The sequence below is a fragment of the Magallana gigas genome, chromosome 10 (genome assembly GCF_963853765.1).
Source record: "Magallana gigas chromosome 10, xbMagGiga1.1, whole genome shotgun sequence".
NCBI lineage: Eukaryota > Metazoa > Mollusca > Bivalvia > Ostreida > Ostreidae > Magallana > Magallana gigas.
In genome coordinates, this window is record NC_088862.1 from 23,299,559 (window position 1) to 23,319,078 (window position 19,520).

At 32.3% G+C, this 19,520-nt stretch overlaps 2 protein-coding genes across 3 annotated transcripts in view; both read right to left on the reverse strand.

The window, feature by feature from the left end:
• Nucleotides 1–9,850, reverse strand: part of LOC136272161 (uncharacterized) — a 36,035-nt gene extending 26,185 nt beyond the window's left edge. The window contains exons 1-2 of one of the 2 annotated variants that reach the window (XM_066073290.1): nucleotides 9,731–9,850; nucleotides 7,561–9,353 (exon numbers count right to left, since the gene is read on the reverse strand). In XM_066073290.1, the coding sequence (XP_065929362.1) occupies nucleotides 7,682–9,346 (1,665 nt within the window). In that variant the 5' untranslated portion in view covers nucleotides 9,347–9,353; nucleotides 9,731–9,850 and the 3' untranslated portion in view covers nucleotides 7,561–7,681. Of the gene's footprint in view, nucleotides 1–7,560; nucleotides 9,354–9,730 lie in introns of those variants that run through there. The other variant, XM_066073291.1, reaches the window with a different exon arrangement.
• Nucleotides 879–19,520, reverse strand: part of LOC136272168 (probable transcriptional regulatory protein HY04AAS1_0501) — a 70,887-nt gene continuing 52,245 nt past the window's right edge. Inside the window, exons 3-6 of the mRNA XM_066073305.1 lie at nucleotides 4,530–4,639; nucleotides 3,831–3,961; nucleotides 1,951–2,122; nucleotides 879–995 (exon numbers count right to left, since the gene is read on the reverse strand). Of these exons, the coding sequence (XP_065929377.1) occupies nucleotides 963–995; nucleotides 1,951–2,122; nucleotides 3,831–3,961; nucleotides 4,530–4,639 (446 nt within the window). The 3' untranslated portion in view covers nucleotides 879–962. The remainder of the gene's footprint in view (nucleotides 996–1,950; nucleotides 2,123–3,830; nucleotides 3,962–4,529; nucleotides 4,640–19,520) is intronic.

Below are 19,520 nucleotides of genomic sequence, written 5' to 3' on the forward strand. Positions count from 1 at the left end.
AAACAATTATCTTGATTTTCTTACTTGTCTGATGTACACAACAAAGAGGACTGAGACGATTGGTAGAAATGCGGGTATACAGGCGTCAAATTCCACCATTGGTGACAAGACAGCATCCCGCATTGTTTATCCGCAATTGTTGATGTTTAACAAGGGAGACAACTCCTGAAATTAGAAAAAATGCAGTTTAAATGTTTCTCTTAAGGTCTCACACAAGGAATTAATTTCACTATATGTTACTATAAAGCTTTAATTCAGTTTTAAATTAATTCACTAGTATACTCTCAGCATATAATTCATGAAAGAGAAATTATAGTTAAAGGGACTTGGACACGATTTGAGATCAAAAATTTTATTTTCATTTTTTATGTATAAAATGGTTTACTTGTGCATTTTAAATGATTGACCAAAATACTAAATGTTAAAGTCAAGTTACAAGCGAGATACAGAGGTAAGAATTGATAGTTATGTAAACAAAGCTCGAGTCTTATAGTTGTTTACAAAAAATGCAGTGTAGAATTTTACCATTTCTTAGACAAAATGACATGTAAAAAACAATTTAAACTAATTCAATATCTTCATAAATACTATCATCAACAAAATAAAGTTACATTTGATTAAAACTTACACCAATACAACACATATGTAAAAATGACAATATTCGAGCTTTGTTTACAAAACATTTAGAATTATGAACTCTGTATCTTGCTTATAACTTGATATTTGAGTTTCAAATTTTGACATGGTATTTTAAACTTCTATATTTATCAGTATAAAAATTGAAAATGGAAAAACAAAATTAATAAAAATTTTAAGTCAAATCGTGTCCAAGTCCCTTTAAATGCTTCAAGAAAAAATTTAGATCAGAAAAATAACACCTTATGCGGCTTCTAAGACAGATAAATGAGAGTAAACATACCTACCCCCAAGTGCATGTGGGTTCCACATGTTGACAAACAGGCTCAGCACCATCCAGGAAGTTGCATCATGCGCATCTAAAAAAAATAGTTCCATTGAAAATTGTGTGACAATTCCACTAAAATAAAAATTCTCCTAGCCACCTAGTCCAAAATCAATACTATAGGCCTAAAATAAGATGCCAAAAAAGGAAGAAAGAAAGGAAATTCTCTATATATATGGAACTACAATTAAGTTCAGTTTGATTGGCTATTTCCTTGCGTAAGACCTTTAAGACTATATAAATCTCCTTTTACAAAAGAGCTCTATATAAAGATATTGGGGAAACATTCAAATTTTAAAGTGAAAATAAATGAAATTTTCTTTACTAAATAATAGTTAAAAGCTAAACAAATCATTTTTTAAAATAAAATGTAGATGTGATGGTTAATTTGTTGACTACATGCCTCCTTTGAAGTAAATCTGCATTTATAATAAATAATGTAAGTTGTATAAGATGTGTACTTTAAGTTTTTTAACCCCCCCCCCCCCCAAAAAAAAAAAAGAAAAATTGAAAAAAAGAGATTTATAATCTTAAATAGTAGAGAGAATTGATAGTTCATTTCCCCATTTTTCCCTTATATGTCAATATCTTACTTTATATATCATTGATATTCATGGAAGCTCAGTTGATTTATTCCTATATAATTTTTGTAAAAAAAAAAAAAAAAAAAAAATACCCCACTGAAAGTAGGAGTGGGGAGGCAGTTTAGGGTAGGCCAGACAAACAAAATTAATGTATTAATGTTATTAATTAATATTTAATAAAATTAATGTATTGGTTCTCGAACAAAATGTTCAAAATCTAATGAAGTAGGCAGGTTTATTTTTTTATTGCAAGAGTTGCAAAGGAGATAAATTAATATTTAAGCCTAAAATTGAGTTTTCTTTTCTTTCCAGTTTAATATCAGTAAAATTAATCATTGCAACAGCATTTGGAGTGACAAAACATTTTTTTTGGCCTTGCTTAGATAACAAGAACCCAAGACTAACCTTGATCACTTCATGGCCATCTTCATTTGTTTCCTTGGTTACATCCTCAGCCTCACACTCGATGGCAATCTCCTCAAGGTCAAGGTTGGGGCGTTTCGGGTCAGGGGTCACCAACAAAATTCCCTGCTGCTTGAATAAGTGCAAACTGGAAGGGGAGTTGCTGATTTTCACTCTGTATTAAAATCATAGCATGAAATCAAAGCCGAATTATGATCAAAGAGATTATACTGATCTCACAGTGGTAAATATGGACATGATATGATTATTAAAATAAACAAGACTATTAGCATATTTTGATATCTAACTTAAGAAGTTAGAGTTATTCATATTTATTTACATTTTTCAGTGATAACACTACATATCAATTTTGTACTATATAACCCATAACTTCAAATGACGCCATTTGCTTTTTTATATTTGAAAATTTAATCGTACGATGACTTAAAATTATATAAATATAAGTAATAAGGAATCATTCTTTGAATATTATGAGGTGATAATTTCGGTCGGGCTTTATTGGATTTGATCACGTCCCGACCAAAATTATTACCTCATAATACTCAAAGAATGATTCCTTATTCCTTAAAGAAATGCTAACTTGCTAATGGTGTTGGTTCAAATTATTTTGTATGATATTAGATTGTCTACGGTCATCTTCACTAGCTAGCCAAGGGTTTTCGGTCCACTCCGCTCCCCATATACCCTTGGCAGATCTTTGCTCCTTGCATATGTACTTTACATTTTAATCGAATGAAACAACGGGTTACATACACGCTACAGCATAAACACTTCTTAAAAGCATGTTGACTAGCAAGTTTCGGAACATAATTAATAATGCTATTAAATACAGGGATCAACATTAACGGTTGCCCAATTGCCTGGGGCAAGTGAAATGTCATTTTTGGAAAGTGAAATACTAAACTTACTTGTCTGATCTGGCAAGAGAAAATTTTAATAGAAGTATTAAGTGAAAATAATTTAAAAACGTAAAAATAAACTTTCACTGTGCATCTTTGCATATGGAAACTCGGAAAGGCCTCTGTTTTGATTTTAGATATGTCGTCCAGTATTACCGCATAATCAATTAATATCAAATTTAATTCTTTGTGCCCTGCTAGATCAAATAAATTATACCCTCATCTCATGATTATGTTACATTCTTTTGATAAAACTGTACTTTTATCTTATTTGCTTATGCACAGAATTTATAAGATCTTATTTTATAAGGTCAGAATTTCAGTTCACCTGCCTTGGACTGAAAAGTTAATGTCTAACCCCGAAATAGGAATGAAGATATAACCTAAAGAAAGCAAGGAATATTTTATTTGTAGTATTTGTAGGGACCTGTACTGGGAGTGAAAAAGTCGCCGATATATGAAAGCATTCATGCTATAAAACCAGGTATGATCGTCGTGAATATTGCGGACAAAAGAAATTTAATAAAATACAGCTCATTGAACATCTACCAGCAATAGCCATATGTGTACTTAAGCACTTGTGTCTCAACTTGTTAAAAGCACCCAAAATATTACAAAAGATCACACGTGTGTTTCTTTAAATGTTTATTGACAAGCGACTGTTGTAAATGCTGCGATTGGATCAGCTACTGACGGCTGCAGCCAATCATAAAGCGGAGCTTGTCATCAAGATTTCGTAATGAGATCTGCCAAGGATTAACGGGGAGCAGAGTGGACCGAAAACCCTTCGCTGGCGAAGATTGTCTACCGTACAGTAAAATTCATCAACTAGACTAAGTAATCTGCTTTGACTTAAATTAATACAGAATTGCACAAAAATGTCTACATAGCTGCTTTAACAACTCATACAAACTTTAATATAGATAATTTTTCCATTTCTACCTGAACAACACACAAACTTACGGATGTTTCCTCATTGCTGCTTTCACCTCTGTCCGAGCACTCACTTGGTTCGTTGCGTCTACCATAACCAAGAAAATGGAGTTGGCTGGTCCACAAACTTCTATCATGATATCTTTGTATTCTTTATTTTTCTTTCAAATAAAATAAAGTTCAAAAGTAGCTAACATGTTCTATTCAAATCATAATAATTTACTTTGATAATGTTGAGAAGGGGAGACTTGTTCATATTCAGTCTAATCAAAATTGGATCGTTGATCCACTGTAAATAGATTGGTACACAAACATGACAAAGTAGTTGTTTAGTGATCCATTAAAAGCACGGATCAAAGATCTAATTTTAATTAGATTGGTTCATCTCCTATCAATCATATACATGTACTGAACATGTAAATAATTATATAATATATGTTTTATGTCATGAAGGGTGTAAAATTGTAAAATACCTATTTCGTCTCCTATCAATCATATACATGTACTGAACATGTATATAGTTATATAATATATGTTTTACGTCATGAAGGGTGTAACATTGTAAAATATCTATTTATTTTGTAGATCATGAAAATTAAACAACCTTTAATTAATGTAATCGTATTAATTATTTACCGCGGTAATAATATATATGTACATGATCTTTAAATCTGTATATCAATTTGAATGTAACAAAATCCAGCAAATCTCAATCAAAGTTCTGCCTACCATTCTTTCAAGTAGTTTTTTTATGGTTTCAACACCCAGACTGCTCTTCTTTGCACTCTCTATAACCTGGGCCAGCTTGGGGTTAAGTTTGGGATCAGTAGACCCACCCACTGAAATAGAAATAACACCAAATGTAACTATTTAAGCAATAAAATGCCTTATTGATTATTGATTCATGCAAAGATGGTGACATTGCAGAAAAAATACATAACCCACATGAACGTCAATTTTTCTTAATAGGTGGCGGAAAGTTTCAACCAATCAAAAAACGGAGCAAGTAGATTTCAATCTGTCAGTTTCTACATAGCTTATATGAATCACACATGTACTTGATGGATGTAAATATAATACAGTTAACCAACTTTAGCTCACATGGTAAACAAATTAAAATGTTAAGTTTTCCAACACACTTTTCATAAAAACAAATACTTCCAGCCAAAGAAGTAAAAAAATATTTTTATATTTATTTTGATTATTTTCAATGCCCAGGTCTCGGTTTTGAAAACTAGTTTATCTATTAATAAAAAATCAATGAATAAACTCATTAAAATTAAAAGGTGCATATCATATATATAAGTGTGTGAATTTTTTTTATTTTTGGGGGGGGGGGGGGGGAGGGGGGCTGTAAATGGGTTTATTGATTTTTTTTTATGAGTGTCAAACACCTATCTCAGCAGAGATTTTTTTTTTTTAATATAAATTAAAAGTTCAATTACTGATACGTGAAGTTTCAATATACGATACAATCCAGGAAGCTCTCTCTACTTACTTTTTACAGCTGACTGTGCTAGCTTGACATACTGTCCCATCAGTGCAGAGAATTTACTGTGCCCTGCCATATGTCTGTTAGTTTGCCAGTAAACAACAGGCAACATCTGGAACAGAGTCCTCTCAGCAACAATATCTGTCTTTGTGCTCCATCTAGCTGGGATTGATGACTTTTTGCTCACACAATTTTGAAAGAGGCGTGTGTGACACAGGCTGATTCTGGGGCAATTCACAGTCTGTGGTTTGTGTAAAACACGAGGTAAGGTTCTCAATGTTAATTCCATTTTCAAAATATCACAGTCACTATCTGCAAAATTAAAAGACATGTTAAAAAAATTCTATAAGAAAAAAGAAATGATCGAGGTTAATAAATTTAATTACCGGGTAGTCAAGCTTTTGGTAAAGTTAGTATTTAGAAATAAAAATTTGATATTTCATTTAACGATAATGGAAAATTTTGAACAACACAGACATATGTCAATAAAAACAATTTTACAAATAATAGCCCAAATCGGATATAAATTTAAAGTGCAAAAAACAATTCTTTTTTGATTAGGTAATTTTTTACATGCAACAACTTTTGGTTAGCAAGTTTTCCTGTAAGCATATAGTTTGCAAGATTGACCCTCAAGAAGTTTTGGATATACTGAGGGAACAATCTGTGTAATAGAACGGTTACAAAAAAAGTTGTTAATCATAAGTTGTTCCATTTCATGTACATGTATTCATTTGCAGATTTACCATTTTTTTCCGCTAATTTCAAATTTTTTGCACCAGATATTGTACCTCAACTTGATCTTGAGAGTGATGAGACAGTGTAAATTCCACTAGAGAGAAGCGTCTTTTTATCTTGCCAGGAAAATAAGTTTGGAACTAAATCTTTAAAAATATTACCTTCTAGTCTGCAAACAATTTTCTTTACTCCAAAGTAACTTTGTACCCTGTAACGAATATGTTATTTAGAGGAAATTCGGTCTAAACACGTTTCGTAATGTTGACGAAGAAAACAATGGTTAGAACTTTATTACTTAAAGTTTAGATTAAGCATCATTAACTGGTTTGTAAAATGCATACCTGTCAGTATTCACTCCTTAGTTATCTACATTTGGGCTGTATCTAACGGCTAACCGGCCTTGGTCGGGCAAACAAATTTACTCTTTTTAAAGGAAGGTAATTTTAGTACATCATTCATAAAGTTTAAACCGTAAGCGATACGGTTTAATTCCGGATTGGAGAAGTAAAAAAGATTTCAAATATAACTGAATAGTTTTTGTATGCCTCTCTCTATATTTTTTCTCAACAGAAAACAAACATTCAGAGAGAGAGAGAGAGAGAGAGAGAGAGAGAGAGAGAGAGAGAGAGAGAGAGAGAGCTCTTTGACCAAACACACAAACAAGTTTTGCACCTTAATTAAACTGTTATTCAATAAGGTGAAATACCTGAAGAGTTTCATTGATATAGCTCCTTATATTTCAATGACAGAATTTCTTTTTATTGCCAAAAAGCTATAATATTGCTGTAATTGTTATGCTCTTACCGTTAGTTAATAAATAAGACCAGAGATATAAATAACATAACACAATAAATTGTTATTTATGTCTCTGGTAAGACATAGTTAAACTACTAGAGAAACTGCTGTTTTATAATTTGATAATTTTCAGAGTCTAGTGATAGTGAGCGTTACAAAACTGCATGTTTCTTTAAATCTGCTGAGGAGGAAAGTCCACTGACATAAAATAAAAAGTGCATTGATCTAGATGGGGGGGGGGGAGAAATCAAACATAGTATTAAAAAAATAGACATAGGCCTCGTCCCCCCCCACACTCCTTTTCTCCCTTTCAACTTCCAATGAAAATACAATGTATTAGTTTATCACTTTCTCTTGAAGTGAAATTTGTAGAATACTATGTCACATGATCAATGTATGAGATGCTGTAAACAATTATTGGATCCTAATAGATCCAATGTCACTGTAAACAATTATTGGATCCTAACACAGAACCTAACACAGAACCAATATCACTGTAAACAATTATTGGATCCTAATAGATCCAATGTCAGGTAGACATATATGTAATTTGTCATGTTGTCTATTTAAGACAATCACCTCCGTGTAGCTCCTTTAGTCGTAACTCAAAAATGCGTGATGTCATTTTTATTTGTGCTCTGACGCATGAATAGGCTAAGTGTATTCACATGAAATTGAACATCTCAGATGTTCAATGTAATGAAAATAAATTACACTGAATGTAAATATTTATTAATACATAGTATGAAATACACTTGTTCTGCACCCCTGATATGAACAAAGTTTACTTTACTAACAACAAACCATCATATTCATGGAAATAGTCTTGCTTAATCAATATCACCCAGTTTGGTGTCTATCTGAGAAATTTTATTTTCTTTACATTGCCTTTAAAATATTCTGATACAAACAGATTGTCATTATTGTCCACACATAAACCAAGCGGGTCCCTCAGATCACAGTTATCAATGTAACGGAGAAACTGTCCATTCTGATCCAGAATGTGGATACAATGGTTGTCACAGTCTGCTGTCAGGATACGACTCTGACTGTCTGTTGTGATACCAAATGGTATAAATGGTTCCTTTTTGGTAACTGAGGGATGACCGGTGTATCTCCATCTGAGTTTCCCGTTCTGATTAACCACCACTACTGCTCTAGCCTCATAGTCAGCTACACAGATGTCATGGTTTCTGTTCTCAGTGATGTATTTAACATTTATATTCCTTGAGTACAGAGGTTTACCTCCATCATCAAACTGAATTGTTTGTTTCTCTGTAGATCCCGAGTAACGGCCAACTTTGGATTGAGTTCCACCATAACTGTACATGGTAACCAGGAGATCACCATTAGAGGTGACACACAGGTTACAAGGCCTCCATCCCCGTAATCTGATCAACTCTTCTGTCTGTCCATTATTTACTTTATTCACTGTCCTTGATATCCCGTCAATGAAAAGTAAATTCCCCTCACTGTCTACAGCTATATCATTGGGTCGTTGTTTTGATTTGTTGCTTAATGTATGAAGCAATTCACCTTTAATGTTAAAGCATTTAATATCCTTCGTCGAACCGAATGTCCAAACACAATCTTTATTTAGATAGGTAACACTGCGTAGTTCTTCATACCCTGTCTGTATTGTGGCAACAAGTTCCGGTTCATCCAGTAGTTCTCTCACTGAAGTGTTGGGTTGGTTTAGTGACAAGACATTCTCTTCTGTAGCAGTAGACAAAGGAGTGATCTGTCCAAACAAGCGATTCAACTTTTTATGGTCTAGTGGTTTTGGAATGAATGTTGGCAGTGTAATCTTCAATTTGGGTGGCAGCTTGCTGAACTCTCTGATCTTAGAGCTGTATTCAATGGTAGGAGATACTTCAGTGGATTTCTTGATTTCTTCTGTGGCCAGTAATGTTTGTTTTATGAGAGCCTGTATCTGTTTGATTTCATCCAAGTGTTTTTGTAAAATATCTCTGTGTTTTACTTTAATCTCACTGATTTCAGTTTTCATTTTATTGACAACAATGTCAATTTCTCTGTGCCATTGCTCTCCTTGTTTGGACATTGTTGTTGTAAGTTTCTCATATCCTCCATCCAGGTCGGCAAGCTGATTTTCCAAGTCGAGTGCAATTTCTTCATAGGTAGGAGAAATAACGTTTTCTAACTTATTTGCCTCGTCCGCAATAGCATTTTTCTTTGTCGTGTAAACTTCTGAAACTTCTACAAAAATATGTCCTCTGTGTATTTCTGATGCAGTACAAGAAGAACAAACAAATATGTCGTTGCAATTTTTGCACTGCCAGTCACAATTTTTGTTTGAATGTGTCACACATTTTGGGTAAATCAGAGTAGATTTTCGCTCCTTAAAAGGGACTATTTTATGTTTGTCATATCTATCTGAGATGTGATCTACTACACAAGGCTTGCAGAGGTTGGTATGACAAAAGTCACAGTAGCTGTGTACTATGGCGGTCTCACAAAGGTCACATCGGTGCACGTCCTGGGCACTAGAACGAGGATCCATCGCTTTTCTAAAAATATAATGAAAAAATTAAATGAAAAATTAAATATACTGTTTGTTTTCAATCCAGAAGAAAATGTAGTATTAACAGAGACATAAATAACATTATTTATGTCTCTGGGTGTTAATGGTTAATATTAAGAGCCAACGTGAAAACCGTATGATGCAGCCCTGCTTTTATCAAGGGTTACAATAACCAAATAGAATAATCAACTTGCATTAATTGATAAGCATTTAAGCATAAAATATATTTGTTGAAGGTCAACTCATAAAGAAAATTAAAACGAAAGTACTTATTTGAAAGATATTAATTTAAAACGACTAACGTTACATGTAGGTATCTCAATTTTCGTCTAATAAATTAAGTCAATTATAAGCGATACAAACCTTGTTTAAAATAAATCAATTTACATATTCGTCGAATCGGACATCAAACATGCAGACGTGTACACGTAACTTAAACATGGCTGAGTTTGCTTGTATGGAATGTAGTCACATGACATCAAGAATGGAAAGCAATTAGAGTTATTCCCCATGTATTATAACCTTTTATCAAAACTACCCTTCTAGTCTATTCTCTTTCGTTACTGAACAGTCAACATGGTCACGATGCGATGATTTAATTTCAAATGAAGAACATGTATGCAAGAATATTGGAGTTTTGACATATACTGTATACAGTATAGAATTCCAAATAAATCAATGCAGTTTGTTGTGCATGAATTTCATTATGCTTATATTATACGATGAAATCTTATTAGCACGTACAATTCAGCGGCCCATTTTTTAAATGACGCCTTGTAATGTAAAACATCTAATGCCGTATATCGGATAATTTGTACGTGCTGTCAAGTTTTACTAATTTTGATTTGTTTTTATTTAATTAACCTACTAGTATCTGAACAAAGGAAAACACGTGCCTAATTGCGCTTGAGTATTCTATGGGTTTAAAAATAAAAGGCTATTATAATTATGTGTAAACATTTCACACCTACATAAATAATGTAAATAAAAGTCCTGTAAACTAAATATCGTTTTATCATGGATAACAAAATTCAATGCAGGTTCATAAATTAAAAATAAACCATGACTTCCAACAATTAAATTTGCCAGCTTACTGAAGGCTGTATAAGCATACTGTGATTAAATTAAGGGGGTTCTTATGAAAATTAGCAACTGACATGAAAGTGGAATCTGCTTTTCGAAAAGATTCAGGAAGAGCTCTGGAAAACATGGAGGAATAGCTGCTCACTGTTCGAAAGCTGTTCCAAGTATACAAGACAAATTATGAAGTTTTAAGATATTCATAGTTTTATCTTCTGTTCTATAAAATATTAAAACATATTCATTGATAAAATTATCAAAAATAATTCAAATCAAATCAAATCAAAAAATTCTTGAAATTTATAAAATGATCAGTTTTCATTATTTTCATTACTATTTGAAATCGGGGTGTCTCTTATTGAAGAATGGCCATGCATACCATCCAAAAGATGTGAAATGTGTTGAAGATATATCACATTCTTGAATGATTGTTAAGATTACATGGGTTGGATATTGCTTCTTTATATAGAAAGTTGATATTGTTGACATTCCAAAATTCTCTAAAACAGTGGCCGGTTTAGCCTGGACAAAATTGCACAAACAGACAGATTGACTGATATATTTATTCAAAACATTCTTAAAACTTTTTCATTTACAAATTCAGAACACAGACCTATGCATATAATTGTATAATTTGTCAAACTATATAATTTATGAAATAATTACCTAAATGAAGGTCTATGTACAGTGCATGTGTTCCATGATACTTACATTTATGTTCAATTTTCAGCACTGTCTACAAAAAATAAAAATTCGGCAACACGAACCAACTGTAAAGATGAATGCAGGTATATGCAACATCGGGGTGTACAAATATTGATTTTTGATTCAAACTGAGTTTCGATGAATATTTTCATAATTCTGGCTCTCACGCTATATTGAATATTTTTTAAAAAAATAGGTGTGTATGAATTGGCCAAATTCCCATTACTATTTAGAGTTGAAGTACATGTATATGGGCGTGCTTGAAAAACATATAAAACAATGTACATGTAATATATAAATATTTAAAGTTACCTACATTAAACTGATCATATTAGCACACGATATTGACCATTTCTTATATTTTATTCTTGTATCAACACGAGAGTCTATTGTTTTTGTTTTGTCTTTTAAAAACTTGAAATCTTTTCCCTGGCCGTGGTTCATGGATGGACGGAAGATAACTTGGAAAATCTCTTCCGCGTAAAACATTTACAATTATTATACTTCCCTGTTAAATACTGAAATCTGATTGGTTTAGACGCAGTTGATAATCCGTTCTAATACCCTCAGCCTCAGTAACACACTTGGGAACGGGTAACACAACGAATTGTTACATGCGCGTAAATTATGCGCGTACGGTTCGCCGTAGAATTCACTTCATTTCTATATAAAAGCAGTAAAATTTTCTTTAAAAATAAGACATTCAGGATAATAAAATAAATAGTGTCTGTTTGGGAGGGTAACTGTTGAAATTGACACCCCTCGAAAACCATTGTCAACCCCCGCTTCGCGTTGGTTGACAATAGCTTTCTCGGGGCATCACTTTCAACATCTACCCTCCCAAACAGGCACTATTTATATAATGTGCATAGTTCTATTAGAAAAGCATACCAGTTTAAATGATGTAGAAAGTAGACCACATTTACTACTAATTATTAAAACGTAATGCGTAATATGTTGTACAAATGAATACAATCATATTTTTTGGAATATCACAATATCAAACAAGCAATACATGGAAATCTCATTTTTATGAAGATGTAAAGTTTCGTATCTCTATAGCCATTTCGTATTGCTCAAACTTCACCAACAGGGTGTCTCTTCGTAATAGATGTAGATCTGTAGCTCTCTGGTTGAAAAATAATCGGATAAACAAACTGATTTGTCTATACAATTTTTTTCAACCAGAGAGCTAGTAAACAGATCTGCAGCTTTCCTTCGTAACAAACGTACTATGCCCTTGAACCAAAGTCATATCACATCGCTGAGTAAATTTTAGTCAGGAGCATATTTTTTTACTACTTTGCTCAAACAGTCAAAGAATACTCACATCACCTAAAGGATTCGAAGTTTCCATAGCCAGAGGTCAAGGTCACTTGGTCAGAGGTCAAGGTCTTATGAATTCATGCAAAATCCTTGTCTAAGAATATTTTCTCTTCCTTTTGTGCGACTCATTCTTCATCTTCAGTGTTAACATGAAGAGTGCAGTGACCTCGAGTTGTTTCTAATGCCAAGGTCGAAACAACACTTTTTCTCTTTTCCTTTGTCCTTATTTGGTCATACATGTACCCATCCCTCCCCCGGTCAAAATGAGCATAAATGAAGGATGTACAAAACTCATGGACTTTGTTCTAGAGTGGTACTCATGGAATGGCATGATAGCAATCCTTGCCCCAAGCAAACTATCTCCCCCTTTTACACTATCTGACTCGCACTTAACCTTTTGAGGTGTTCACCCCCCTATTTAGTTACACCTCCATCTCGACATCATCAAATCATCTATCTTGTTTAACCCCCCCCCCCCCTTAGTTAAAGGTTGTTTGTTGCCCTATTTTCACGTTATATACGTGCAGAATACAGAGATATGTAACAGTTCTGTTTTCTCACAGATTTCAAATCGGTTGTAAAAAAACAAAACACCAGTATCATTTGTAAGTTGAATTTATTAAGGCACACTTGGCTGGTTACCAGCCCTCGCTTCCCCAGTCATACACCACCAGTTTTATCTTTATATATAATAAACATATGTATATACCACATTATGAAAAAAAAAAGAATTACAGAAAATCTTTACAGACTTGCAATTCTGACAAGTTTATACAAGTGTGCACATATTTATTGCATTTCTATCCTTTTTTGATGTGCACCAGAATTGATACATACATAAACATCTAAATGACCCCTCCCCCTTTTTTGCCATTGAAAAATAAAATAAATAGATGGTTTTACATTTATATAATACAGTCAATGCATTTTTTTTTCAAATTCTGACAATTATATTGATGCATCTGATTAGATACATGTATATATTTGCAACATATGGTATATACCATAAAAGACAATATAAAAGAAAACAAGCAGATTAAATTATACATTTTCAGTTAATAATGTATTCTTTTATAAAACATCAACAAGACTTGAGAGCTAAAAAATATCAAATATTCTAGTCTTAATTAATATACTGAAAAGTAAAGAATACTAGAAAATCATTATGTAGATATAGACAATTATTTTAAAAAAATTAGAAAGAGAGAAAAAGGAATACAGTTTCAATCAATACTTATTCAAAAATCAAGATGTAAATTTGAAGGATAATACATGAAATTATATTGACATATAGATCACACAGGTTTAGTTTTCAGTCATTCTATAAGACTTGAAATGAAGAATACATAAAGAAAACTGATTATAAAATTGTTAAGTAACAATAATAAATGAATGTATCATGGATTGTGCTTCAGAATAGAGAGACACTCAAAATAAAAGATCTTCTCATGCATACATACATGTACTACTAGTTTATACATATTTAAAACAAGAATCAGAATGCCATTTTAACTGCTTTACTATTTCTCAAAAACATGTGAAGATTGAAAAAAGGCATTCATATTAATTTCACACATGCTGATCAGAATGATCTTGCTCAACAGCTTGAGGATATTGTCTTTTTTAAGCAATTTCATAAGTTCCAAATTCAATAAGTAGGACTAGTTGCTCGTTGCCATTTTTAGACTATAATAATCTCCTTGAAACAAAGAGCTCTATACAGAGAATTAGGCAAAATATGACCATTTTAGAGCTAAAATATTTGAATTTTTGTTTCACTAATTAAGTTATAAGCCAAAAATATTGTAATACAGGTAATTGTTTTTGACAGATCTGATGAATAATTTGTTGTTTCACTAGATGCAATGTAATGGCTATTAGCCACAAATATCATATTACCATCAACTTTTTTTGGAACAGATCTAATGGATAATTTGTTAACCGCCCACCCTCCTTAAGTAGGATTGTTGTAAACAAAAAAAAGGTGTTTGATAGATAAACATATGTAAATCTGCTTCAAAATTGATTACATGTATTCCAATTAACTTGTATTTGCAGATCAACCACATGTGTAAAGCAAACAGAACAAATTCTAAACCGAACTAAGCAGACTGAACAAAACAGGTGACAGATAATTTAGGTATCCAGTTATTATCTTTCAACATTACCTACGTTAGCTCTTGCTCTCCTTTCACCAGAGAGAGAGAGAGAGAGAGAGAGAGAGAGAGAGAGAGAGGTTTATATAATCTGGTCAGTCATATCTGGTCAGAATACACACACAGGGCACAGCCTCTAGTACATGTAACATATGCAAATTAATACATATATTTTAAAACAAAAAACAAAAAATAACTAATTAAGTTAATTATTTTAAATATTTGCCCACTTCTACAGAATCACATATATAACACAATGGGTATTGGATTTCATTGGTACTGATTAAAGAAGTATGTAATACTAATTCTTACATATATATACATTAAAATATACAAAACCAAACACGTTCCACATTATTCAATAGCATATAACAACATCAAAGTAAATATATACTCTTTATTATACACAAAGTAAAAAACAAACATGGAATGTATCGTATAAAGGAGACTTTTCTTTCTATACTTTAGGCTTTAAGCAGACACACAGTTCGACCTTAGGTCGATGGCATGTCCATAATATATATGCATATTTTTTTTGCAAATAAAGGCTGGATAAAGGGATGTTTAAAGCTTGGACCCCTAAAATTCTACAACAAAACTGTCCAAGACCTTTAGCTGGGTCTATGCAGTAAGAAATGCATGCTATCTGCTAAAAGTTTGACAATCTGGACTTCTCCTTCATGCATTCATAGAGGCTTGTCAAAAAGAATTAAAAGTCAATAAAATATTAGTCAATTTGACTTCATATTCAAAACCAAGCTAAATGCCAAATACATGTACATACACTTGAAAAATCCCACAAATGAAGATCAAATATTGTGTGTTTAAGTGGAATTTTCAGGAGATAAAGGGGTAGTTTTGTATCTCAAAAGGTAAATAGCCAAAGAGAAATTATATACTTATTCTAATTTAAAATTTGAGTCATTGGTTTAAGAATGCAAAAAATAACAAAGAACAAATGTACGTCCTTTTTGGATCTTAACACGTCTGCATTGATAACCAGTTATACATTGTACACTACTTCAAGATAAGGCTATGTTAGTATATTGTGTCCATTCAGATACCGGTATACAGAAAAAATACTGAAGCTATTTGAAGAAATATTCTTTTAAGAAATAAAGTTATAAATAAATACACATGCATGAACAATCTTCAACAAGAAAAACAACGCTTTGAATATTTTGCTAAAATATTTTGTAGCCGACAATTAAAACACAGATATATAATTTAAGATAGCTTTAACAAACAAGCATATCCTTTAATCAACTTTAAAGTCAACTTTTTGTGTAGTTTGTGATTCTCTGAGCAAAATCAACAACAATGGGGCAGGAATGTCTGGCAAAAAATCACAGACTTCTCTGTATGACAAATATAATTATCGCAAAATGTGAACAATATAATTCTTAACTAACTAGCACCAATTAGATCTTGAAAGCTTGAACGCTACTTTGAAAAATTAAATGATTATTGCAATAAAACTCTGGCAGGTACCTTATACATTAGTTTGTATGATAAAGCATTGAAACATGATTAATAACCCAAAACGAAAATAACTGATCATTACAGAGACTTTATTTCGTCTCAAGATTTTTGAATACCTATGAAAAAATGCATGTGCTTTATCATCTGAGCAAAATCAATTCTTTAATGAAACATAAATCAATCAATTAATTTTTAATACAATATTTTGAATTAAAATTAAAGTACTTTCTAGATTCCAAAAATCTAAACTATAAGTACATTATGTTTAACGTACATGTACTGTCAAGTTAGCATATTTCCTTCTTTGAATGACTGACTTCTTCAAGATACATGAATATATCTTCATCAGCCATCAATTTCAATGAAATCTGCAAACTGACACAAGTTAATATTAACATGATTTTTTTTCTCTGATGACAATGTATTTCCTCTTCTATCCCTCCTGCAGTTTTATGGCATACAGTAAAAAATCACAGATCTAGCAAAGTGCTTACGACTAAGAAACCATCGTCACATCAACATAGAAAAATACTGTTTGCATAGAAAAATATTCCTCTTACTCTTTTTTTTTCAAATATACTATCAAGTTTATCACACGTGTTGTTTAAGCAGTATGATGTTAAACTGTTATCCCAAATATTGGGGTTTGGCAGTTGTACATTTTTTTTAGTGGATGAATATTTCTCTCTCCAAAGGGAGAGAACCTTTCACACCACAGCAGCAGTAGTTGTCTGCCCCTTAGTTGTTCCTGATTATCCCACTAGGTGACTTCCTCTTCCAGGTCCAGATCTGTCTGTCTATCCCTGTGCATGTCTTCATGGTCAGCTTCTGACCGTCCACGCTGGTCTCCATGCACTTCTGTGTGTTGGCATGGTAAATGGAGTTGTCCTGTTCATGAAAGTTACAATGTATGAAAAGGAATGTACAGGTATGCATGTACTGTTCACCCCACTTTAACTGATGGAGACAATATTGGTATATATATGGGTACCTCTCATCCATGAATTAACATCCTCCATAAATTAATAAATTAGGATAAAAAGCCATATTTCCTTTGCAGGTTTAAGAGAATACACGAATAAAGTCCCCACAAACCTTTAAAATTTCAGCAATCCATGAAAAATGGCCCAAACGAACTTTAATGATTCCACAGTAATTAAATTATGATAATTTTTTTCTTTACTTGACCTTGACCTACCTCTCTGTATTGCCACTCCTGGTTCCTTTCTGGCCGTGGCACGGATAAACAATAACGCTCTCTCCTCCGGAATAATCCAGACATCCATCGTCTCGACGGATTTCTCCGTTCTTACTCAACATCCAATACTACAATTATACAATAAAATCATCAATTCCTGTCGGATTTGAAAAGCCAAAGAATCTTGCACTCCAGACTTTAAATACTATACTGTTCTTAATATATATAAATCTTCATTGAATTAGTGTATACCCTTCAACCATAACATTATAGGTAAATCTCAAACATATCTTGAAATTTTATTTATAAAAAGAGACATTTTAAGTACTACTAAGGACATTTTATTTTTACAAAACCAATTTCAATAAATAGTTGATAATTTGTAACTTTAATGTTTATAATCATATTCATAATTTGAAATAATTTTAGGAGAGAAGATTTATAGGCATTGTACCTGCTGTTCAATCCAATTCAATGTATTCATTTATACTTGAATAAAATAGTTATCAAATTAAATCAATTGATAAATCAATCAATATCTGTGAATTTGACCACACCCACCTGGTTGCCCCCCTGGTTGTGACAAGGCCACATGTTGACCGGTTTGTGGTAGTTGTGGTTATCCACCGCACTGTCGATACACATCGGCTTGGCCTTGCTGCAGATCTGTAAACAATGCATTACGTAACAATATAATTTATGCAAACTTTGAAATTGCCAATTTTCTAATATATTTCTAAAAATGTATGTAAATATACTTGTGTGTTTGCATGTGCATAAAATTTATAAAAACTGAATTTATTAATGTCAACATTAGTATTAGTATGGAACAAAAACAATAAATTATATATAAAAAAGAAAAAAAAAAAAGAAAAAAAAAAAAGAAGTATTATCATAGTATTGCTCACATTTTAAATAACCTGCTTATGCATGTGACTCTTCATTTCTTGTAAAGAATGTGTCTTAACTGCTATATTATATTTATAATTTTGTCATTTTTTTTTATTTTGGTGATATTTTATAATTTTGTGACATCATTTTCATAATAGCAAAAAGTAATTTTTTGAGAAAATTAACTGTACTGTTGTGGCTGACCTATCCAACATTGAAATTCAATATAGCAACATAAATTAAAGCAAGTCTATTTATTAGGGCCATAAATATCAAACATGGCACAGGATTATCTCTTTGTTTACTTCAATCTTGTCTGTACTAAAAAAAACATGAAAACAATGAAAGATGAGACGATAAAATGATGATATTATCTTCCGTACCTCTCCAGAAGCAATGGCTTCCCCTGGAACAAAGAGGTCTGGGTAGACATTTTTGACGAACCAGTCAAAGCTATGGCACTGCAAACGTTCAAGGAGCTTCTTTCTGTCCGTGACAACTCCGTAATCTACCTATGGAAAAAAATGTATTTATCTATTTTTCATCTAAAGTTGTTTAACTAGATTCTTTTTGATTTTAGATTATACAATTTAAATTTTTCAAATGAATATCCTTAATTTGTTATTCAAGAGTATGTCATTTTCAAAACGTAGAAACAAAACATCATATTATAAATCGAAGTGAAATAAAAATGTCTCAATAAAAACTACTTAAACATGTTGAGAGTATTGCACAACCAAAACATGTAATCTACAAGCTGTCCCCATTTTTATTTCTGAATCAGTTCTTAAAACCATGTACAAAAAATAAGCTGAAAACCAAGAGGGCCGGGCCAGACTACTGTGGAATCATTAAAATTCGTGGTGGCTCAATTATCGTGGTATTCGTGGGTAGCCCTCCCCCACGAATTTACAACCTCAATGAAAGCAAATTTAGAAATAGTTATCTTTGTTACTGAAACTGAAAACCGACACATCCACGAAATTACAGCCCCATGAATAAGCAAACTACCAACAATCCACGAAAATTGGCTCCCACGAATTTAAATAATTCCACAGTAACTGACAAACAGACAGATAATTATTCTCCTTCAGTTTCACATTCAGGAAACTAAAAATCAAAAGAAAATTTCAAAATTCCATACCAGATCATAGTTGAATCTTTCATAATAATAATTCATGTATTCGTCCATCCAAACTTCGGCCAATCGGATTGAGTTTTTCTTGACAACGTTGACACCAGTCCTCCACTTGTACGGACTTCTCTTTCTGAAGATGTGACCAACATGAGAGCATGGAATGATTCCTTAGGTACC